The sequence below is a fragment of the Taudactylus pleione genome, unplaced genomic scaffold, assembly GCF_031769625.1.
Source record: "Taudactylus pleione unplaced genomic scaffold, aTauple2 ptg000537l, whole genome shotgun sequence".
Taxonomy (NCBI): domain Eukaryota; kingdom Metazoa; phylum Chordata; class Amphibia; order Anura; family Myobatrachidae; genus Taudactylus; species Taudactylus pleione.
This window is the reverse complement of record NW_028284939.1, coordinates 10,061,479-10,086,164: the sequence shown is the minus strand read 5'-3', so window position 1 is coordinate 10,086,164 and position 24,686 is coordinate 10,061,479. Positions and strand designations below refer to the sequence as shown.

At 47.2% G+C, this 24,686-nt stretch overlaps 1 protein-coding gene across 2 annotated transcripts in view; it reads right to left on the bottom strand.

Moving 5' to 3' along the window:
* Positions 1–203: 203 nt before the first annotated feature.
* KCTD15 (potassium channel tetramerization domain containing 15) overlaps positions 204–24,686 on the bottom strand; it is a 55,586-nt gene continuing 31,103 nt past the window's right edge. For both annotated transcript variants that reach the window (XM_088451142.1, XM_088451143.1), the window contains exons 4-5: positions 4,341–4,646; positions 204–910 (exon numbers count right to left, since the gene is read on the bottom strand). In XM_088451142.1, coding sequence (XP_088307268.1) covers positions 758–910; positions 4,341–4,646 — 459 coding nt within the window. In that variant the 3' untranslated portion in view covers positions 204–757. The remainder of the gene's footprint in view (positions 911–4,340; positions 4,647–24,686) is intronic.

The window sequence follows — 24,686 nt, the reverse complement described above, 5'->3', positions numbered from 1 at the left end:
ACAAAATCATCGCCGTAGGCCGCCATCTTTACTTACACGCTATACTTTATGTTCATCGACCTCATGCAGAGCAACAAGGCAATTCCGTCTCCCTGTGAGGAAACCGTTGGTGGGACTTCTAATGGAATTTGTGAATTAAAAACCAAACAATGTTTCATGGAACAGCAAAACTCTGCAATAGACTGCACATGGCCTGGTCTGTATCTTTTTTTTTTTTTTTTTACATCTTTAACATTTTTATTGGTTTTTAATCTAAAATGTCAGCAGCATCAATCCAGAAGACTACTGTATATAAAGGTATTCCCCTTTCTCTTTTCTAGGGAACGGCCATTGAAGCAATCGGACAATAGTGATGTTCTTCTACTCAATGCGTTACACTTAGAAAAACAAGGCAGCTTGTTTCATAGGTCTGGAATATCCTCATTATTAGGGGCCTTGGTCGCTGGATTGTCCCAGCTGATCATCTCTGGCTTTGTTGGGGGCACAAGAATCCAAATTTGGGCAGAAGTATCCACTTGGCGAGAGTTTCGTCCTTACAGCACAGCTGTTGAGGTGAACTGGCATGGCTCGTGGCCTCATCAGTCGAGAATCGGGCAATTTGTTTGGCTATGTCCAAGTTACCCTTTTAAAAATATCACAAACTGGCAACAAAAAGAGAGAGTCATATGAAGTCTATTAATACTGGTTTGCGGGTCCTGACGTTTTCCACATCAAGGACTATGGAACACTTCAACGGTGCCAAATATCTCCGGAATCGTCAGTCTAGAGGTTCCTGTTTTATCCTCATTGTGTTCGGCTGCATTCGTCTGTCTTCTCGGCACAGTACGTATTCGCTAAACTGGGAGGAGTCAACTCCACCTCCGCAAGAGGCGGCCACATGAAAGCCCTTTTGAAACAGTCTTTCGAGAACCTGAAAGGTAAAAAAGGAGGAAAGGCTGTCAGAATGGTGGACAGAAAAAAAAAATATATATATATTTATTTTAAATTCCAGCTACACATAACTTTTACTTTCCCGAAAACAGATTAGTCCCCCGAGGTCATTTCCGTATCCGGCAAACCCATATCCTATCTACTTTTCTGATCATTCGTAACCACAGAAAGAAAAAACTAAACCATCCCTGGGCACGGTTATAGCAGTAGGTGAAATATACCTCTTATTAAAGCCCAGGTTTCTAATTTTATCACTTTATATAGACGGAAGTTTTGCTGTGAAAAAAAAAACCAAGGCGTTATCAGCGAGATTGGTAATAGTGGCCGTGGTAACACCTCGGTAAATCAGAGTCAACTCCACAGCAGATCGTTCCTCTGGCAGGGAGGCGATAAAGTGCATTACTCAGGTATTAAGTGATACCCAACAGTTGTACCTGACTAGGCCGCAATTTACTTGTTTGCACCTTCCTGACATTTTGAATGCAGCATTTTTTATTTCTTTTTTTTGGTCCATTTTGGCCTCCGTATGTGCTTTTCAGCTACGTCTTTATATGACCAAGTGGAGGTTTATTATTTTAATTGCCCTAATGTACAACCTAAAGCTCCCAAGCTAGATTCATTTGCCTCCAGCACAGAAAACTTTCGCCATACTCCAGGGCAACAGACAAAAAACATAATGTAGCCTTATGCATGGGAGTTTAAAATAAAAGAAAAAAAACAGAAAAAAAAACAGAAAAAGGGGTTTCTTTTTTTAAAATTTTTGTATCCGATTGCGCTTTAAATAAAACCTGTATTCCAGCTAGCCAAGGAACAAACACTTGTTATCAAGTCTACGGGCAACTTTCCTGGGAACTCTGCTTTTGAAAAATAAAAAAAGGAAAAGTACAGATCAATTTTTTTTTTTTTTAAGTCCACACCGCAGGCGCCATCATTTAATTATGAGCAGCCCATAAATTATGCATTTATACATTGTTGCATTCTCTGAAATGGCAGAACATTTTACTATTTATAAAAAAAAAAAAAAAAAAAAAAAAAAAAAAAAATTATATATATATATATATATATATATATATATATATATATATATATATATATATATATATATATATATATATATATATATATATATATATATATATATACACACATATATATATATATATATATATATATACACATATATATATATATACACACACACACACAAATATATATATATTATATATATATATTTTCTTTTGGGGGCTAGGGTATTTTTGGGGGTATATAATTCACTGGATGTGGTGGGTAGTAGATATACATTTACATTACAACAGTAATGACAGAACTACATATATTATTCTCTGTTTGATCTTATTTCCATTGAAATGCTGCCTTGGTGCATTAGGTTTGCAGTTAAATGCAGCTCGTCAAAGATCTTTTAGGATTCAGATACGCTCTTGTTTCGGCAAATAAAGGACCACAAACTGGATCATCGTGAGTTTAGCCAGGTTTTCTTGCCTAATGTCACAAGTAACGATTAGGGAAGCAGGTTGTGCAGTGGTAAGCATTGTTGTCTCTCAGCACTGGGGTTAAGGTTTAGTAATAACCAGACGTCTATCTGTGTGGAGCCTGTATGTTCTCCCCATATTTGTGTGGGTTTCTTCTGGGTTCTCAGTTTTCCTCCCACACTCAAGGCCTGATTCAGAGCCGGACGCTATTTGCGGACGCTCGTTTAGAAAAAGGGGCTGGCTATTTAAATTAAGCGCTCGCTCTTTGCGGTCTGTTGACGCCTCTATGTCTGAACGAGCGAACAAAACATGCGCTCACTATTTTGGAAAAAACGCCCCCTGGCCGCTTGCATCCTACGTCATCTCCGCTATTTATTTGATTAATCGAGTACATCGTAAGGCATATGAACTGCTCGCAGTGCTTGTGGTTGGATTTTCCTACCGCAATCATGCGAGCAGTTCAGGCTAAAAGACAACCAAGTGACGTGGTCAATGACGCTGCTTTGTTAATTATGCACACCCTTAAAACGACCGTTTTGACCGTTTGGCACGCCTGCGTTCTGATCTCCACTCCCCGTTTTCAAGCACCTTCCCCTGTTACCACCCACAAACGCCTCATCCTGTCACTCAAAATAGCAGGCATTCGCTATTTTGCGAGCACACGATTTTCGACCGCACTGACTGATGTGCGAACATCGCCCGGAGCGAACGAGCGGCTCTGAATCAGGCCCTCTATACGTTAATTGCCTTCTGAAGGTTTTCTGACACGGACCCTGAACTCGCTGCTGCTTTTGCTTGAGCACACTCTCCCAGCCAATATATTATCGGGCATCAAAGACCGGGTCAGCAATAGAAAGGAGACTCTACGGCTAGATTTAGTAAGCGGTGGCTTTTGCAAGTTGCTGATTCTCTGTAGTTTTCTATCCAAAATATAAAACGGCAACAACATGCGGAGTTTTTGCATTTATTATTATTGGCCTTTTAAATATCAGGGTCAAAAATGCAGAGAATTGGCAACCCGCAAAAGCCTCCGCTTTGTACATGTAGCCCCGAATGTCTGCTCTGTTCTCCCCACCTTCTGCAGAGTTAATGTATTTTTCAGACAGGACACGGCTGTTTTCTGATAATCGGCTGCCTTCGGGAGTGTGGAGGGGTGCGAGTCGCAGCCACAGGCGTGCTCAGGATATCAGGGGACTTGCTGGAGAGCCTACAGTAAATGCCAGAAACGAGGTGAACGACCTCTAGGGACCGGGCTACACTTACAATATAACACCCCTAAAACTAAAACAAAAAATTAACAAACCTGGAAATATTTTTAAACTACAGCTGTGGCTGAAACCCTAAAACACTCCAAACTGACAAATCCACAAGAGTATCTGCACCTCCCTAGAACAACCTCAGCATGCACTCTGGTACAAATAAAAAAACCAAACACAAAATATCTGCTTATTCCTTTGTTGTCATTGGGATTCCACGTTGACGTCTATGATTTCTGAATCTTCCTGAAAACATCATGTAGAACCATAAATCTCAGCAAACGTACAGTGCTACTTACTTTCTAAAGCAAAAACATAAAAGCAACACATAGGGCCGATTTCAATTACCCGTGGGAAACCCGCAGGCTGCACTTAACGGCGAGTTTTGTTGGCAGCTGCCCGCGAGTGGTTAACCCATGGCTCTGGGCACTTAACCCGGGATCTATGGGTTACCGCGGGATATGAGGGATATAACTGAATGGCTCCAGACATTAAACCCGTGAGCTGCAGCCGCGCGGTAAGTTCTATGACTACTTGAATTCCTCCTGTAACGTAAATATATAGAAAACATGAACTATAAATGAATTTAGGTAAAATAAAATGAGGGGGATAATGACCTATAAAGTAGTACATCAGTACGTAAAAAGCACTAATTAAAAATTACCTGCACAGAGTTTAATCGGCAGTAGCCGTTTAGTGGAAACCTGATAACGTGAGTTGGGTCTTGGTTCCATCCGGCGTTTACCGAGTTGCACATGACATCTCCGGTTTCGGGGAAGATCTCCTCTATTAATGCCTTCTCTCCGCTCAGTGCAATCCTCTCTCCGAGGTCTGGAGTCACCCGGACCACTAAACAGTCACAGGGCTGGAAATGCTTCCGATGCTCCTTGTCCTGTTTCCACCGCTCGAGTTCCTTCACCATCGGATGGAGCTGATAATACTTTGCTTCTTCAAACAACAGGTTAAACTCCTGGAACCGTAAAAGAAAGACAAACGTCAGATATAGTGGTAACACAGTTGCATGTACTCAAGGTTCGTTCTATGAAAACCCTGGCTCTAGCGACAGCCCAACAGGAACCCGATGAGCTACAGTATGAACAGTCTTTTACCTATCCACCTAGGTCCATATCTACCGTGTGAGAACAAGCCAACAGAACCACACTACCGATAACCGGTAGTCAACGTTCATCGGAATACTGGCTGTAAGCTGGTGAGAAGACTCCTGCAGGACCCTACTAGCTAGACTGTGACAACCAGAATACCAGCTCCAGCAAGTGAGAAGACCTCGGAGTCTACAACGTGTGACCAGTAAAAGGTTCACTGCAATCCGTGTCTGGTACTGGAACCTCACAGCTCTAGTAATTTAGGGGTGTGAGGTTTAATATAAACAAAGTGGGCTCAGGTGGACCTTTAAAGTACCAGTAGCACCATCGCAAACTCTGTTGGAGTATTTAGCAGAAGAAGAATTAGATATGAGTGAAGTTGTGGGGAAAATTTATTGTTGAACAAACCGCCATAATGCTCAAGTAGCAGAATTTTGTTTACTTACGTAAGTGTCACAACTTGCCCTATTCTTTCTATGCTTCGTGTTTCATTGTGCATGCATGTTAAATTCAGATCTAGACAATTATATATGAGACACTTCGTACCTGTCAGAAATGATCCCTTGTTAATTCATACAAAACTATTAGGTAGTTGTTAGTAGGTAGTAAATTGTCTGATTAGTGACGTGTGAGATACAAATTGAATGGATATGAGCGTCTATTAATGGCAGATGACCTCTCCCGTCTCTGACATGCAGTTCCCATGGCGAGATACGTAGTGAAGGGACAGCGGGGAGTAATGGGTCCAGGGATCGGTCGAAACATGGTACAACCCCTGAAGCATAGAGGGGGAGGGGGGGATCCCACGACCCTTGTATTGACGGGTTCATTTTGCTAGTGAAGGAGAATAATCAACCATACACGGAGCACATATACAATGTTTAACTCTGTATATAGTAGATCCCTATGCTCAGTGGTTGGACTTGGGCATGAAGGGTCCAGCAGGGGTATGCAGCGGTAGGGGCCCATGCTTAAGGGGTGTGGACAGCCAACAGGCCATGATCCTTCTCCACCCAATAACTGACCTTCTAACAGAGTAACAGTGTATTTATAGAGTACATGGTGTGGAACATGACCCGTAAGGGAGGGGAAGGGGCCCACCAGGGTTTTCCCCTGTCCCCCTATAGGCCAGTCCTACCTTGCCTATACTATATATATGTTCGTCTCCACTGATAATATATAAGAGATTGCACTGCGTCTTCACAAGCAATTACAGACACTAATGTACACAATAGGAACAAGCAATTCCTGTAAATGGAATAGAAACCTCCTTGTAAGTACAGTATGTATACATTATACCCAAATGCAGGACACACGTGTGTATAATATAAAGTACACGGCTAGTGCAGCCACTACATAATATCATCTTTATTATACTTACAGGATAACTCCGGCTAACGCAAAGAAACATGACACTTACCTTGGACCCGCCATTTGTCAGGGTATGTCTGTATCAGTCCCACAATGCCCTGCGCTCTCCTCTTACCGCATTGTCTGAGTTTGTCAGAGTTAGCTCAATGCCCCTCCATGCAAACAGAGCGCAGCACTGACAGCTGTTCTGCAGCCTGGGCACTTAGAGGCAAAACGCAGCACTGACAACCGCTCTGCAGCCTGGGCGCTTAGAGACAAAACAGAGCTCTGCACTGACCCCCATTCTCCAGCCTGGGCAGTTAAGAGGCAAAACAGCGCTGCACTGACACCCGTTCTGCAGCCTGCGCGGTTAGAGGCAAAACAGAACGCTGCACTGACACCCGTTCTGCAGCCTGGGCGCTTAGAGGCAAAACAGAGCGCTGCACTGGCACCCGTTCTGCAGCCAGAGCACTGCACTGACACCCGTTCTGCAGCCTGGGCAGTTAGATGCAAAACAGAGTGCTGCACTGACACCCATTCTGCAACCAGAGATCTGCACTGACACCCGTTCTGTAGCCAGAGCGCTGCACTGACACCCGTTCTGCAGCCAGAGCACTGCACTGACACCCGTTCTGCAGCCTGGGCAGTTAGATGCAAAACAGAGCGCTGCACTGACACCCGTTCTGCAACCAGAGCGCTGCACTGACACCTGTTCTGCAGCCAGAGCGCTGCACTGACAACCGTTCTGCAGCCAGAGCGCTGCACTGACACCCGTTCTGCAGCCAGAGCACTGCACTGACACCCGTTCTGCAGCCTGGGCAGTTAGATGCAAAACAGAGTGCTGCACTGACACCCATTCTGCAACCAGAGATCTGCACTGACACCCGTTCTGCAGCCAGAGCGCTGCACTGACACCCGTTCTGCAGCCAGAGCACTGCACTGACACCCGTTCTGCAGCCTGGGCAGTTAGATGCAAAACAGAGCGCTGCACTGACACCCGTTCTGCAACCAGAGCGCTGCACTGACACCTGTTCTGCAGCCAGAGCGCTGCACTGACACCCGTTCTGCAGCCAGAGCGCTGCACTGACACCCGTACTGCAGCCAGAGCGCTGCACTGACACCCGTTCTGCAGCCTGGGGGCTTAGAGGCAAAACAGAGCGCTGCACTGACACCCGTTCTGCAGCCTGGGTGCTCAGAGGCAAAACACAGCGCCATAACTGTTACTACTATTGGGGGGTCCCCGGCAGTTTAGTTTATTATATGACCCCTTTATACTCCACTCAAAATGTCATTTTCAGTGTTAGGGGCAATTTTTCTTTAAAATATCTGATTTACAGGAGACAGCATGTTATTTTGCTATGCCTGGAACAGCAAACGGTTGTCACGTTTCAATGATCAATGACGCCCACACATATAGCTGTTGGTTTGTGAACGGAATTATCAGACATGCAGGACACTGAACAGACTCTCTAACACGTAAGATATTAAATAATTATCATTTTATGTATTTATTTCACTCAAAATAATTCAATAGAAATTTTTTTTTCCATTGTCTTTAACTATATCCCAGTGCAATTATTCCATTAAAAACTGGGAATATTTTTTTATTTTGAAAGGATTTGGGCTGGAAGCCAATATCTCGATTCTTATTCCCCCTGCTAAAACCTCTCTGAAAGTTCTACGCTGAAATCCATCCTCTCCTGGAAATCAAATGAACATACACAAAAAAAATATAATTTTCAAAAAATTAGTCATGGAAGGAATAGGGATTGAACTTTTAATAATGAATTTCCATTTACATAGTCACCTGAAGCAAACGTAATTACAAATGGCCAAAAGCCCTAATAACTTGTAGAAAGTGCCGAAACACAGGTATGATATTAACCGGCACCCTGATCGATAGGCCACGTGGGGCGGACAAGCTGTTATTACTAATTGGAAAAATACCAATGTACCATCGCTGTCCTTTAAAGGGGCGCCACCCTCAGATATATATTTAATTCTTTATAAACAACTATTTATATAGTGCAAATATTCTGCAGCGACTTACAGAGTATTTCAGTCACTCACATCAGTCCCTGTCACGGTGGAGCTTACACTCTATGGCCCTCATTCAGAGCCGTACGCTCTGAGCAGAGCGCACGCTCTGAATGAGGGCCGGGCTCCATTTTCATGGAGCGTCCTCCTGGACGCTCGTATAGCTGTGGGTCACCACCCACAGGCTATACGAGCGTGCATTGTGATGGCCGCGATGGTCGAGACCATCGCGACCATCGAAATTGCGAGCCGGAGCCTGCGGTTGAGGTTTTCAACCGCAAGCTCCGGAGTGATTTTGGCTCTATCAGAGCCAAAATCACTCCCACTGACATCACTAGTGATGTCAGTGGGCCGGCTTCTGACGGGAGGCGTTCCCGTGGGAACGCCCCCGTCAGGGAGGCACGCCCCCGGCACACCCACCAAAGGCGGCGTGCTGTCAATCAACATTGACAGCACGCCCCCTTTGATCGGACACAACGAGCGAAGGACTTTCCTTCGCTCGTCGCGTCTGGCGCATGCGCACGACGGAGCTCCCTCCGTCGTGCGCATGCTCAGTCCATAACATCGACCCACTTGCGAGCGGACAGCCGCTCGCGAGTGGGTCTGAATCAGGCCCTATATTCCCTACCACATGTACACACACATGGGGAATACGTAGTCAAGTGTGTGTTTTTAGTTTTTCTAGCTATGATCTTCTAGAAGGTGCTAGATAAATGATAAGTAGAGTCTGATTGGTTGCTATGGGCAACATCTCCACTTCTAAAAACCCCGCACTTTAGTAAATAGTAATACACTCCCTTAGGGTTCATTTGTTTTGTCAGAAGCCAATTAACCTGCCGGGATGTTTTTGAAGTTGGGGAGGAAACCGGTGTACCTAGAGGAAACTCACGCATGCACGGGTAGAACATACAAACGCCACACAGATAGTGTCTTTGGTCAGCAATTGATTTTATGATCCCAGGGCAGCGAGACAGCAATGCAAACCATGCTGGTTGGTAAATCGTGATACCAATGCATATCGACCACATTGCACTACCACATATAGGAATAAAAGGGGCTAAACCCCTGAACAGCCCAAAACGCGCCCAATCTCCCTATACCACATCCATATTTCCTGTCCCAGGTGTTCAAGTTATAGTTAAACAGAGATTTAAAGGAGAATATGGCTATTATCTATTTTTGTTTTTATCATACACTTTAAAAAAAAAAAAATGATCTGTGTTATTCCTTGCACAGTGGCGTCTCAGTGGTTCTCCGTATAGGTTTTATATGTCGGTCTCACAGTGCTGCATAGAAACACCTTGCTGTAATATCACTAGTTATCTGTTACAGTTGTCTATTACTCAGTCTGTGGTGGAGGGTTCAATGGGTGAATGAACAGGACAAGTTACCATGAGCAAGGCTTTGGCAGAGACACATCGTTCCTCAGTGAGACAGGACAGTGATGGCGGGTGGCTGTGAGGAATGGAAGTGGACTTTGATAAATAGCTTGTTGTTAGTTTTTATAGCCGCCCTATAACATGGCATTTAGTTATCTAACAATTATTACAACATATTTCTATTTTTTCACCTGGCGATGGTGACTGTTTAGTCCTTATCAGGTGATGGCTTGGCGTAATGCACTGGATGTTTGAACTTCATCTTGTATAGACTTTGGTACATGTTACACCATTGCATAACCACTCTGTGCTTTTGGGGGGACCCTGCGTCTTCCACTATCTAAGCCTCAGTCTGTAGCTTCACCTTCCAGTATAATGATACCGCCCCGGTCTCATGCAGCCCTGTCCTCCCCTATACTTTTACGCGAGGGCGTAGCCCAGTGACTTGTGCAAGATCAAAACAATCCTGAAATACTCTGTGCAGCTTTAACAGAAAAGGGGGAGATGGAGTCTAAAAACAAAAAGATGCTCAGGCCATTGTCAAACTCACCTTACCAATCTGTGATTTCAGCTTCTGAAATGTTACATGTCTGTCTGACTAACGACCCTACCTAGCTTTGGATGCTGTCCACGTAATACTTTTATGTGGCGGGCAAAGTTATCAATCGAATGACAGTAGGTGACGACAGCCAGCGTCATCAGCCTGGTGTATACTCTTTGGGGTGGAAGAGACCCGTCTGACCCAGGCTTCCTGTCCCCTCAGGCACGCCTTGATCCGCTATATGCGCAAACTTTCCATGTGTGCACGTGGAGAGAGCTCCGGGCCATTCACAATCAGCCTCTTACTGTTCTCAGCCAATCTGATCATTTTTGTCCCTTATTCACCCAACATTTTGGGAACCTATAGAAACTACTGCAAAGGCAAATCACTAGTGTTGCCCATGGAAACCAATGAAATCGTACTGGTCACTTTGTTAATGCAGCTAGTAAAATGAAAGCAAAGCTCTGATTGAATGCTCAGGGCTGGGCTAGTCATAGTTTTCATAAAGGTCTCCCCCCTCGCTGTAAGTCTCTCCTCCACCGATGGCAATTCCCCAGGGCACACTATGACCCAGCCAGTCGCCCAGTTCGTTTATTGAATTATTTTTTGCCATATTTAAAGCATACTGAAGAGACCTTTTTGGGCTTTACGAATATTCAAAACTTCACATGCATTCACCAAAGTGATGGTGAGGTCACCAATTCCCAGCTGCATTACTACCAATAAAATGGCTGCTTCCGATGTGCGTTGGCGGCAAATCCATCTTAGGTTGGCTAAAACCAGATCTGTACTGTAACGCCAAGCAAACAATTTGACATTTGCCACCATTAGACTGATCAGAGGAAGCATCTGATTGGCTGCTATTGCTCATCACACCAGATACATATATGACTGTATTCGGAGATCATGTTATTAGATTATTCTGTCAAAGGCCCACCTCTACGCTCCCTTCCTGTCCCGCCATCCGTCTGCTTGCATTTGGATTAAGGACCTGATTCACTACCGTTCGCAACTGCGATTACTCATGCAATCGGGTGATTGTTGCCGTATGCGCATGCGCGAACCGGCCACTGTGATCGGGACTGCGATCGCAGTGGGTTCCGGACTTTAGACAGTAATTCTATAGACACCTGAAGTTAGGCAGTTAATAGATCGACAGGTACAAATGGTCGACAGGTACAAATGGTCGACTTAATTTTTTTGTTGTTAAGGGTTAGGTTTAGGGTTAGGCACTAGACGGAACAGTTAGGGTCAGGCTCCTACCCCGATGGTTAGGGTTAGGCACCAAGGGGAGGGTTAGGGTGAAGATTAGGGCTAGAAAAAGAATATATATAAAAATCATGTGTCAACCTTTTGACCCCGTCAATCATTTGTACCTGTCAACCGTTAGTGTGTCGACCTTTAGTCCCGGTCGCTCTCTTGTCTGTCTAACATCTGGTGTCAACCTAGACATTGTCTATCTAATTACTTTCTATCTCCTAGACCATACCCGATCGCAGTGACTACGCAGACCCATCGCAGTGTGATTGCCAGGAAGTGCCGTTTGTGGGAGGTGATAAGGGGAGGGGGTCGGCGGAACGCAGGCGTAACAGGGCTTTTGAGCTCTGTTGCAGGGGCGTGCAGAAATTATCCACTGTGATGCCTTACACAGCTTGAGCTCTCGCTGCGTGCGATGAGGTTAGCAATTCCGGAGTAAAGTCTGATCTTGTGCAAGTGTGCGTGAGGCTGCGATGGTACTCGATGTTACCGATGGTTTTGCAGTCTTGCTAAGCATTACGGATGTGTGTACGGTAAAGTGGGCGTCCTTGTGTAGTGCTGTGATGGCATAGCGATCTCAATGGATTAGCATACTATCGCAGTTGAACTGCTTGCGTAATCGTTATTGCAATCGCAGTTGCGTTTCTGTAGTGAATCAGGCCCTAAACACTCAAATTCTCGGTACGGCCGGGTACCCCTCTCATTACTGACGAGCCCCTACGAAAGCCATCTTGATGACAACCAATTTGAGGCTGTATTTTTTGCCAGGCATCCTGCAAGTTAACACATCAAAGGTTGAGAGAAGCCCCGGGTTATTTTCAGAGATCACAGCAAAACCCTGCTGCCGTAATGCTATTTTTTGGGCGTGAAAGGGCTGAGCTGTCTGCAGTAGTGAGGGGTATTAGTGGTGAACGCAGACAGATTTAAGAGTTGTGCAATCACCAGGTTGAGCCACCTTCTGAGTGACTGCACTTAATGGTGCGGATGAGAATCACGAGATGGGCACTTAAAAGTGCATGACTGTATCTTACTATACGTGTATTTATATATAGCAGTGACACGCTGTGCATTACAGGACGCACATGAGTAAAAACGTAACACTCAAAGGTGTAAATAAAAGGGCGGACTTAGGCCTTGCGAATTCACTGATCTATACAGTATACATAAAAAACATTTTGCTGCCCTGACAGAACTTTCTATTCCATAAACTGTACATGAAATGTTCTCTGAACACATTTCACAGTCTCTCTCCCTTAAGGCTTCTTTGACAGAGCTTGAGGCAAATTGTGTGTTTACTTTTGGTGCAGAAAAAGCATATTTTAAAGATAAGCATATACTCAATTTATCCAATTAACTGCAAAAAAAAAAAAAAATCAAATAAAGATTATAAAAAAATAAATAATTTCAGGACTACTGAAATCTCCAAGCTCACAAGTCCATAGGTTAGAAACAGTATATACACCTGCTTTGTTTATCATCAAAAGGCAATAGGGAACTGAACGTTTGCTCTGCAGTAAAGCGAGCACAACAGAGTATCAACAGCTCCTAGACTGCGACAATGCAGATGGTAGTTGCAACTATATCTATTCTCATTAACCTGCTGAATCCATGCAGTCTTCCTTTGTACTTGGCAGTACAATGATCTGAATCTCTATACTGAACATTGGTAGGTTTGAGGGAAAATAAATTGTAAATGAGAGTGAACTATGCAAACGTTTAGGTTTTTCTTAAAAAAAAAATATGAGATATGGTAAGAACTTACCCTTGTTATCTCTATTTCTACGAAGTCCATAGGGTTCCACAGGATACCTTGGGGTATAGGTGTGACGTCAGTCGCAGGGCACCAAAGAGTTAAGCTTTCAGCCTCCCAGGATGCACTAGGTCCCCCTCCTATACCCCGCCCCCAGGCCAAGGCACCTCAGTTAGTTACCAAGCCATAGGCCGGAGGAGGAGAAGGAAGAGAGAGAACAAAGATCTGGACACATACAAGAATCACATTCTCACCAGAGGGAGACGGAAAACCGGTGACCAGAGCAAAGCCCATCTGCAGCACAGGTGCGACAGGGCGGGAGTCCTGTGGAACCCTATGGACTTCGTAGAAATAGAGATAACAAGGGTAAGTTCTTACCATATCTCATATTTTCTACTTCAGGGTCCATAGGGTATCCACAGGATACCTTGGGGATGTCCCAAAGCAGTATCCTTTAAGGGTGGGGACGCTCCTGTGCAGAAAGGAGAATCCGCCGCCCGAAGGAAGCATCCTGAGAGGCGAAGGTGTCAAACCTGTAATACCTCACGAAGGTATGGACAGAAGACCACGTAGCAGCCTTGCAGATCTGAACTGCCGAGGCACCACGTCAAGCTGCCCACGAAGGACCCACAGACCTAGTGGAATGAGCCTTCAGAGAAGGAGGGACCGGTAGGCCTTCATGAAGATAAGCTTCAGAAATAGCCATACGGATCCAGGCTGCCAAAGTTTGCTTTGAAGCAGGCCAACCCTTTTTACAGAAGCCATAGAGGACAACAAAGCGTCCGACTTCCTAAACAAAGAAGTGCGGTCCACATAAGTCCTTAAGGCCCGCACAACATCCAAAGAGGCCTCACCCACGGAAAGACCCGGTGAGTTAAAGGCCGGAACAACTATTTCCTCGTTAACATGAAACTGGGAAACAACTTTGGGAAGAAACTTGGGCCGAGTGCGGAGCACTGCCCTGTTCCCATGAAAAACCAAGAAAGGGGGTCTACAAGAAAGAGCCCCTAACTCAGAAACACGTCTGGCTGAAGCAACGGCCAGAAGGAAAACAGTCTTAGCTGTTAGCCATTTAATATCCACTGAGCCCAGTGGTTCAAACGGCGGTCCTTGGAGAGCCCTCAGGACCACAGCCAAATCCCAAGGCGCCACAGGTGGAACAAAGGGCGGCTGAATACGGAGAACACCTTGCATAAAGGTGCGCACATCCGGGATTGTAGCAATCCTACGGTGAAACCAGACAGATAGGGCCGAAACCTGTACCTTCAAAGAAACAAGGCGAAGCCCATGATCTAGTCCCGCTTGCAGGAAGGCGAGAATCCGAGACAGACGAAACTCCCGCGGTGCATAACCTCTCGGTCGACACCACTGGAAGAACATATGCCACACGCGATGGTATATCCTCGCGGAAGACGGTTTCCGAGCTCGTAACATGGTACGCACCACAGAGCTGGAAAACCCCCGGGACCTCAGCATGGCCGTCTCAATAGCCACGCCGCCAAAGACAGCCGAGTCAGGTCCGGGTGAAGACAAGGACCCTGAGACAGAATGTCCGGTCGTAGCGGCAACCGCAGAGGACTGTCCACGGACAGACCCTGAAGGTCTGAGAACCAGTGCCGTCTGGGCCACGCGGGAGCTATCAACAGGAGCATCCCTCCTTCCTGTTTGAATTTCCGGACTACCCGTGGAAGAAGGGAGACCGGAGGGAACAGGTATGTGAACCTGAACGTCCACCGGACGGACAGAGCATCCACCAGAGACGCCCCTTCGTCTCTTGTGCGAGACCCGTACACCGGCAACTTGTTGTTGTGCCGGGACGCCATGAGGTCGATTTCTGGAAGACCCCACCTGTCCACCAGTAGTTGAAAAACGTCCGGGTGCAGGGACCATTCCCCTGGATGAACGTCCTGGCGACTTAGAAAGTCCGCCTGCCAATTTAGCACTCCCGGGATGAAGACCGCTGATATGGCCGGAAGATTGCGCTCCGCCCAAACCAGGATCCGAGAGACCTCTACGAGAGCCTCCCGACTGCGAGTTCCTCCTTGCCTGTTTATGTAGGCCACGGTGGTAGCATTGTCCGACTGGACCTGCACCGGGTGACCCTGGAGAAACCGCTGTGCCTGCAGGAGAGCATTGAAGACCGCACGGAGTTCCAAGATATTTATTGGAAGCTCCGCTTCTGTCGGCGTCCACCTGCCCTGGAACAAGTGTGGACCCAAAACTGCTCCCCAGCCCCGAAGACTGGCGTCCGTTGTCAACAGGACCCAATTTGGAACCCAGAACGGACGTCCCTTGTTGAGGTGGGTCGTCTTTAACCACCACGCAAGGGACAGGCGAACCTCCGGGGTGAGCACAATCGTCTGGAACTTCAGAGACTGAGGCAGCCCGTTCCACTTGGACAGGATCAGGTGCTGCAGAGGTCTGGAGTGAAACAGGGCGTATTCCACCATGTCGAACACCGACACCATGGAGCCCAGTAACCTCATCGCCGAGTGTAAGGACACCCGGCGGCTGTGCAGACAACTGCGCACCCTTGACTGTAAAGCAGAGATCTTGTCCTCCGTCACGAAGATCCTTTGCTGTCCCGAGTTCAATAAGGCTCCAAGATGCAGAATCCTCCGAGACGGGATTAGAGTGGACTTCTGCCAGTTGATTAGCCAGCCGTGCCGTTGCAGCAGTGCAATGGTCAGGTCCAAGTGGTGTAACAGGAGCTCTGGAGATCCTGTCACCAATAACAGGTCGTCCAAGTACGGCAACATGCGGACTCCTTGCAGCCGCAGAGAAGCCGCCATGACCGTCATCACCTTGGTGAAACACGTGGTGCTGTCGCCAGGCCAAAAGGTAACGCCCGAAACTGGAAATGGTCGCTGCGGTTGCAAACCGAAAGAACTCTTGATGGCGCAAAAGAATAGGGACATGCAGGTAAGCGTCCTGTATGTCCAATGACACCATGTAGTCCCCAGGTTCCAGCGCCAGAATGATGGACCGTAGGGTCTCCATCCGAAACTTCGGGACCCGCAAAGACTTGTTGAGTGCTTTGAGGTTGAGAATCGGACGATATGACCCATTGGGTTTCTGTACCAAAAATAGATTTGAATAGAAACCCTGGCCCCTCTGGGAGAATGGAACAGGCACTATAACTCCAGCCTGGAGCATAGTGTGCAATACCTTCCGCAGCTCCGTAGCCTTGTTCCGGTCTGATGGTAGACCCGTGGTGAAGAATCGAGCCGGGGGTCTGTGCCGGAAGGAGAGGGCGTACCCGTGAGAGACCACCTCCAGAACCCAAGTGTCTGTCGTAGTGAACGACCAACACCGGGAGAACTGCAGCAGGCGGCCTCCCACCCTGGGATCCCCCAAGGGGAGACCCGGACCGTCAGGCCGCAGGCTTGTCATCTGGCTTGGGGGCCGGACGTCTGGTACTCCATGCCTGTTTCCGGGGCTTGCCCGATTTCTTAGGGCCAGCCTGTCGAGGAAACGACTGTGGTTTGGGCCTGCCCTGGGCCCTAGATGACCGAAAGGACGATGGTCCAGAACCAGAAGGAGCAGCGGCCGACGGGAGACAAGCAGATTTGGCTGCCGCCAGCGTGGCCACAATCTTATCCAGATCCGGACCGAAGAGAACTTCTCCGGTAAACGGCAACGCTTCCAGACCTTTCTTGGATCTGCGTCCGCCTTCCAGGATCGCAGCCACAAGGTGCGACGAGCAGCTACCGCTGCTGAAGAAATTCTAGACACCAGAGTACTAATGTCTAGAGCCGCCTCGTTGATGTAGGTGGCCGAATCACGGAGATTGCCAATCAACTCCGCTTGTTCGGCCGGACAGTCGGATTCAAAAGAAGCCTCTAATGAATCCGCCCAGCGCTCCATCGCTCTGGCAACCCAGCAAATGGCCATAGCCGGCCGTGCTGCCCCCCCTGCAAGGGAATAAGCGGACTTCAGGCAGATTTCTACCTTGCAGTCCGTAGCATCCTTAAGGGAGGACATGGATGGCATCGGCAATGTGGCACTACGGACAAGACGGGTCACGTGAGAATCCACCTGTGGAGGGGATTCACACTTAGCAAAATAATTATCCGCGAACGGATAAGCCACCGCCAGGCGTCTCTGCGGCTGGTATCTTTTGCCAGGTTGTTTCCACGCCTCCTCTAAATGGTCCACCAACTGACCCGAAAGAGGAAAGACTGTGGCATCGCCCTTCACATCTTTGAAAAAGGCATACTTAGATTTAGCCGCTGGGGGAACTTCGTCCTCAATCACCAAGGCTGTGCGGACCGCCCGAATAAGTCCAGGAATATATACTTTGGACTTAGCATCAGCGTCCTTAGTATGGAAAGGTTCCTGATCGTAAGGATCCAGAATCTCCCCATCATCAGACGTCCCTTCGTCATCCTCATAAGGAGCGGACAGAGACGCCACCGGCCTTTTATGAGGCCGCATCACAGACTCCCCTTGCAATACATCCGACAAGTGCTGTAAAGAACTCGTCAGGGAGTTAACCCACGCTGGCTCCTGAGAACCCGGGTGCGGGGAAATAGGGAGACTGTGGGGTACCACCAATTGTCGTGGGAACCCCTGCATGGGTGACGACACCACAGACTGCTGGGACAAACCCATCGGAGTAAACGCGGGCTGCGGAGCTAACTGGCCCACTAAAGCTGTTAACGCCTGAGCGAAACAAGCCCAGGGCGGCTCCTGTACCGGTGCTGTAACCGTAATAGGCCGCGCCATGGACAACACTGCCGGCAAAGGCCCTCCGCGCTACCCTCCCCCTCCGCTAACGGTACTTTGCACGTGGTACACTGTAGCCGGAGGGGAAAATCACTTTCAGACATGATGGCACCACGTATGTGACCTCTCTCACCAATTAAGTATTAAATAGGCGAGAGACCACCCTGCAGCACCGCACCGCAAGGGCTTTAGCAGAAAGAACAGGGACAGTAATAAAGCTGACAGTTTAGTGAAGAATAGTTACAGGCAGCGCTAGCACAGTCACATACAATGCAGAGAAATAACAATTCCTGCACTAACAGCGCTGATCACTCAACTACACAGACACAGGGCCTGGTAGGACACAGCGCTGCATACACAGACCTGAGCCACAGCGGAGGAGAGGTATGCGGGGGGACCCAGACCACGATGCTTCCTTCCAGACTTCCAGCAGCGTTCACCATGCGTTGCAGAGAAGATGGCCGCCGAGGAGCAGAGAGAAGCTGGCCTGGGGGAGGAGCGCTGACACAGGACCAGTCAGCACAGTGCAGAGAGGGCTGTGTGCAGCGGGGGAGGCGCCGGCTGTGAGACAGGGAAGGCGCGCTCCCCTGGCATGCATTTAACCCCTGGGACGCCGCAGCGCTACCGCTCTGCTGCGGTCCGCTGTCCCAGGGGGTAGTGGAAGCGCAGGTTGGTCGCCTGGCTCCACGCTGCAGCCAGTCCCCAGGGAGCCCCCTGCCTGGGGACTTAGGACCATGTGATCAGCGGGGACCCACCGCGGGACCCCGCTGCTTACCTCTGTCCCCCTTGAATCCGGCCATGGTCCGGAGCATCTGGGGTCACCGCTAGCTGTGACCCCAGACGCCCACCAGCATCCCCGGATCAGTACCGGCGTTCTGGTACCGGCGGGGTGTAGGGAAGACAGCATGGACGTCAGGACTGACTGTCCATGCTGTTCATCCAGTTGTGCAGCCACAGCTGCATGAAGAATAAGCTTCAGGGGCTCTTCTAGCCCCCACTCCAACAGGTGCACCCGACTCCGGCCGGGCACCAAACTAAACTGAGGTGCCTTGGCCTGGGGGCGGGGTATAGGAGGGGGACCTAGTGCATCCTGGGAGGCTGAAAGCTTAACTCTTTGGTGCCCTGCGACTGACGTCACACCTATACCCCAAGGTATCCTGTGGATACCCTATGGACCCTGAAGTAGAAAAATAATTTTAAAGTTGTTCACCAAGAAGTGCCATATTTCTGTGGTAGTGGGCAGAGATCTCAGGTATGAAAGCACTCAGACGAAGACTGATGTAGGATCTGCTACCCTCTGGATAGTGCGGTATCCAGGTGAAAGTAGGAGAGGGTGGTCGAGTGGGCACAGGGCCGGAATAAGGGTCACATGGGCCTCGGGCTGAAAATGATCAAGGGTCTATTGTGAGGAGCAGGGGAGGCGTGCCTAGTGCTGTGTGGGTGTGGCCAGTGACATGTGGGCGTGTTCACCGCTACACTATAAGCCCCAATGTGTCCCTATACCTAAAAAGTACAACAATTTTATCATTTTGTAAGGAAAAAACTATTTTAATACTTAATTGCTGCCCGTGTGGCCAGCCTGGCAACTGGTCATCAGCATGCTGTCATAACAGGCCTAATTTTATGTGGAGGTTGGGTTGTAGTCCCATCCGGCCCATTGTCAGACCATGGGTGGACATTATTAGGAGGATGGGCTGGGGGGTGTTAATGAAAAATGACAATGATGATAGGTGGCCAATGGAGAATAATGATGGTGTTACAGGAAGGATTAATGACTGATCATTTATTTAATGGGGAATGAAGAGGGGTTAATAAGAGGATGATTGGGGGGTTTAGCAGACACTGATGATGAAAGGGGGTTAATGATGGATGCTGGAAGGATCCACATGCTTCCGGATGTAATGTTAGCCACTAATCGCCATTTATCATTATCACAGATATGTACAGATGCTGTGCCCCTTACATGTGGTATTATGCTATATACTCAGAGTTTCAGATCTTGCGCAGATCAGACTGATATATCTTGTTCTATGATTATTTAGTCTAAACTCTAGATGAGGTAAACAGTCTAAAATTGTTGCTGTGGAACTAATAGTACCAGCATGCATTGCCGAGCTGCCAGACAGTTAAGGTGCGTACACACTGGGCGATTAAAGTGGACGACTGAACTAAAACGTCCATTTATCGTCCATTTTTTTACCTAAATGATGAACGATAGACGAACGATGTGCGTTCCCGCAGGTCGTTAGTCTTTATCGTTCATCGGGCAAACATGCAGGCCAACCTGACGATATCGTCAGGTTGCTGTATGTTGGGCAATGGAGGAGAGAGCCCGGCGCTGAACGATATCGTTAATGATATCGTACAGCGGGTGTGCTCAATGTCATGAACGACATTGAGCGCACCCTGCCAGGGACACTAGACGATATCGCTCAGGGAGCATATAGTCTAGTGTGTACGCACCATTACCGTAACTTCTGCGTGACATTCATGTCTGCTTCCTACAACTTCTTGGTGCTCTAAAACCTGCCAATGTTCTCACTTTGATTTCTCCCTACAATTCTGCAAATCAAACTCCAACCACTGGGATACACTTGCATATATTATACATGAAGGGGCATTTGTCTCCAAGGGAGGATGAGATGAACGAACAACAATTAGCAATAATAATGCAAATGAAATTCATAGGAATACAGCGATCCCAGTTCAGTAACGCCCGGGAGGTTCAGAGTGTGACACTTCATGTACGTACGACAATTTCACGCCCGCTCCCTAAGCGCTGCAAGACCTATAGACGGCCCCCTCGCTGGTTTCGTGTAAGGTTGGCAGAAATTAACAGGGACCTCAGTTGAACACTAAATATTGCAAAACTTTTAACATCTTTCACAACTGTCTCGGTGAAGCGAAATGCGATTTAACCCAAAGGCACTTTATTCTATTTGATTAAACAAAGGTGAAAACTGATAAATATTCAGGAGCCCGTTGTAATGATTTCTTTAGCATAAGACGAGGCTCAGAAATAGAGCAAAAACTGCCTGTGTTTTACACTCTCCAAAGTGTTTGCCAATTAGAAAAACACAAACACTATATTTATCTTCGCTATACAATTTCCCAACATCCTACTACTTACTGTGGGAGGTGATTTTTTTTTTTTACTGCTAAAACTCACCAAGGGCATCCAATTAGAGACTAGTATTGACTTTCTAACTTGCACAATGCAAATGAAGGCTAATTGCTGATTGGTTTGCTGTGGCCCCAGAATGCACTGGTACTAAGAAGCGACCACTATGCAGATATAGACGGAGCTATTTGCTGACAAACCACCAGTTGTATAATATACTTGAATGGTCACAAGCAGGCTTCCCTGTATCATATACCACATTTATTGCACAAACATTCTAAAAATGTAGATAAAATATATCCAGGACTGTTATACCCCTTTTACACCAGAGCTAAAACCCGGGTTATTGCAGGGTTATCCCGGGTAGCTCCTTGGTGTAAAAGGGGAGAGGGTTAAATTCTTGGGTGGAGCGACCCAGCAACCCAGCAATCCAACCCAGGTAACTTGCAGGGTTTCACATGGGAATAACCCGTGAAACCCTGCAGTGTAAACAGTGCGATCTGGGTCACAATGACCTGGATCGTGCCGCATGCCTGCCAATTGGCCGGCTTCAGTGGCTCTTTTAGATGACGTCATCTCCAAGCGTCCACTTCAATGCCGGAAAAGCCGGGTCACTGCAGACCCGGCTCCGGTGTGAACGGCGCAGAATCATGAAAATCCTGGGTCAGTGCCGGCTAAATTCCGGGTCTGATCCGGTTTGGAACCCAGGCCCTGATTCAGAGCCGGACGCTCTGACAGAGCGCTCGCTCAGAATCAGGGCCGGCCTTCTTCATTTTTAGAGCGGCCTCCTGGCTGCTCGTATAGCTGTGGGTGACCACCCACAGCTATAGCGAGCGGCCAGGAAGATGGTCAAGACCATCGCGACCATCGGGCTTGCAACGAGACCCTTGTGGTAGGGTCTCGTTGCCGCAAGCCCTGGAGTGCTTTGGGCTCTGTCAGAGCCGAGAGCAGTCCCACTGACATCACTTGTGATGTCAGTGGGGCCGGCCCCAGACGGTAGGCGTTCCCATGGGAATGCCTCCGTCTGGGCAGCCACGCCCCCGGCATGCACACCAAAGGGGGTGTGCTGTCACTCACCATCGACAGCACACCCCCTTTGTAGCGAGACCCGCAGCGACGGCTTGCCCGTCGCTATCCGGGTCTTGCGCATGCGCACGTCGGAGCCGCCTCCGTCTTGCGCATGCGCACTGGGCCAACATCGACCCGCTTGCGAGCAAAACTTATATATAGCTACCTATGGATATTAACACATACAGCATATAATAACAATAGTTCTATCCAATACACCATTCTCCTCAGTGAATCTCAACCTGATAATCACCACAATGCTAATAACTTACCTGGAATATTATTATCCCAATCTCCACCTAAATAAAGAGAATTACTGCAGTGTCCAGCAATAGGGTGATTTAGATAGTACCTATGGAATCTCAATTAAATCCAGAGAAAATCTTTCCAAAGTGTGTCCAACTCATTAGTTGTATAAATTGTTAATGGCAGGATGGTATCTGTAGTGCACCAGTCCAGCACCTTTACCATAAAATCCCTCTGATTGTGAGTTATAGCCACATATATGGATAATAGCAAAGTCAGTAGTCTATTCTCCAGAGAACAACTGCAGCACCGTGAAAGACCAATTTAGTATATCAATCCCAGTTGGCTGTATCTCTATCCTGAAAAAGCTCCAAGGTGTGAGCGAAACGCGTCGATTAGCATATACTACTACCACTGCTACCTTGGAATTGATCTATCCATCCATCCATTATAATCAGTAACTTACAAACTTTTCCCAGCGGCAGTCCTAAAGGAAACAACAGGCCGCGTACCCGTGGCTCGAGGAAAAGGCGGAAGCGGCAGATTTGTCATAGCCAGGGCTGAACATACGCTGGGCAGCTGACCGCGGCCTTCAGAGAACGCAGTGAGCCGGGACACAGCGAGCTGGGACTCAGCGCTGTTACACTCATGGACAAGGTGACCACTGTATTTCTGTGGGGTCCAGTGTGAAGCGGGCTTATGTCGACAGCCAGGAGATACAGCCAACTGGGACTGAAAGAATACTAAATTGGTCTTTCACGGTGCCTCAATTGTTCTCTGGGGAATAGACTACTGACTTTGCTATTATCCATATATGTGGCAATAAATCACAATCAGAGGGATTTTATGGTAAAGGTGCTGAACTGGTGCACTACAGATACCATCCTGCCATTAACAATTAATACAACTAATGAGTTGGACACACTTTGGAAAGATTTTCTCTGGATTTAATTGAGATACCATAGGTACTATCTAAATCACCCTATTGCTGGACACTGCAGTAATTCTCTTTATTTAAGTGGAGATTGGGATAATAATATTCCAGGTAAGTTATTAGCATTGTGGTGATGATCAGGTTGAGATTCACTGAGGAGAATGGTGTATTGGATAGAAACTATTGTTATTACATGCTGTATGTGATAATATCCATAGGTAGCTATATATAAGTGTTATTGTTACTAACAGTACTGGATATATTTTATCTACATTTTTAGAATGTTTGTGCAATAAATGTGCTATATGATACAGAGATGCCGGCTTGTGACCATTCGAATATATTATACAACTGGTGGTTTGTCAGCAATTAATGCTGTCTATATCTGCATAGTGGTGTTTTCTTTTAGGTGTGTCAGAATTGCAACCGACACTTAGTCCAGCTGCACTGCTGAAATTTACTACACCCCTGTTTTATATACTGCCTTAATTATCATTATTTCACTTATACATTTGTTTTAAATTTTATATAATTAATCTACCTCTCTATAAGCGACGGGACAACTATAGCTTCCCGGCGATTGGGCAGCTATAGTAAGGATGGCCCTCGATAATGAAGCATCCAACTCCATTATTACGGTTGTGGGATAGCTTCTCCAAAAAAAAAAAAAAAAAAAAACAGCTGTCCCGTGATCTCTATCACTGATAATATCACCTCTGATCCTTAGCGGTGAAAGTTTACACTGCCAGGCAGTGTGAGTGCACATGCACACAGAGGGCGACTGGAGGCGGAAGGATCTGTTCGGATCCCTCCGCCACTGGAGGCGGAAAGGTCTGTTCGGCTCCCTCTTCACACTTCGGAAAGAGTGGGCCACCGAATACTAGCGCCACCTAAAGGTGGCAAGAGTTCCTGCAGACAAACTTCACAAACTACATTTTGAAACACTATGGGGTAAATTTACTAAAGTGAGAGTTTTTAGAAGTGAGTTTTAGAATAGATGTTGCCCATAGCAACCAATCAGATTCTAGCAATTATCTTCCAGAAGGTGCTAGTTAAATGCTAAGTAAAATCTGATTGGTTGCTATGGGCAACATCTCTTCTAAAACTCACTTCTAAAAACTCTCACTTTAGTAAATTTACCCCTATGTGTTGAGTAACGGGCCCATAATGATAATGAATAGGCCCATGAATGAGCCCCAAAGTGCTAAGACTTCAGATTAGTACAGAATATGAAACAAAGCAGCATAAGTAAGTATTGTATATAAGCTTCAACCATGGATTCTCCAAATAAGCAATTGTGATAGCAGCCCAGGAAACTTAAGAGCACAGGTGTGTGCACAGGGCATGTGGAGTGGGCACTCGCACACACCATAGGCAGCCTCAACCCGTCTGCACTGACTATAATCACTGGGATCAGCAGACACATATCCAAGTCGTGTACCTGGGGATGGAGCAATGCAGAAGTGATATCCATCCAATCCAGCACAACCACTTCA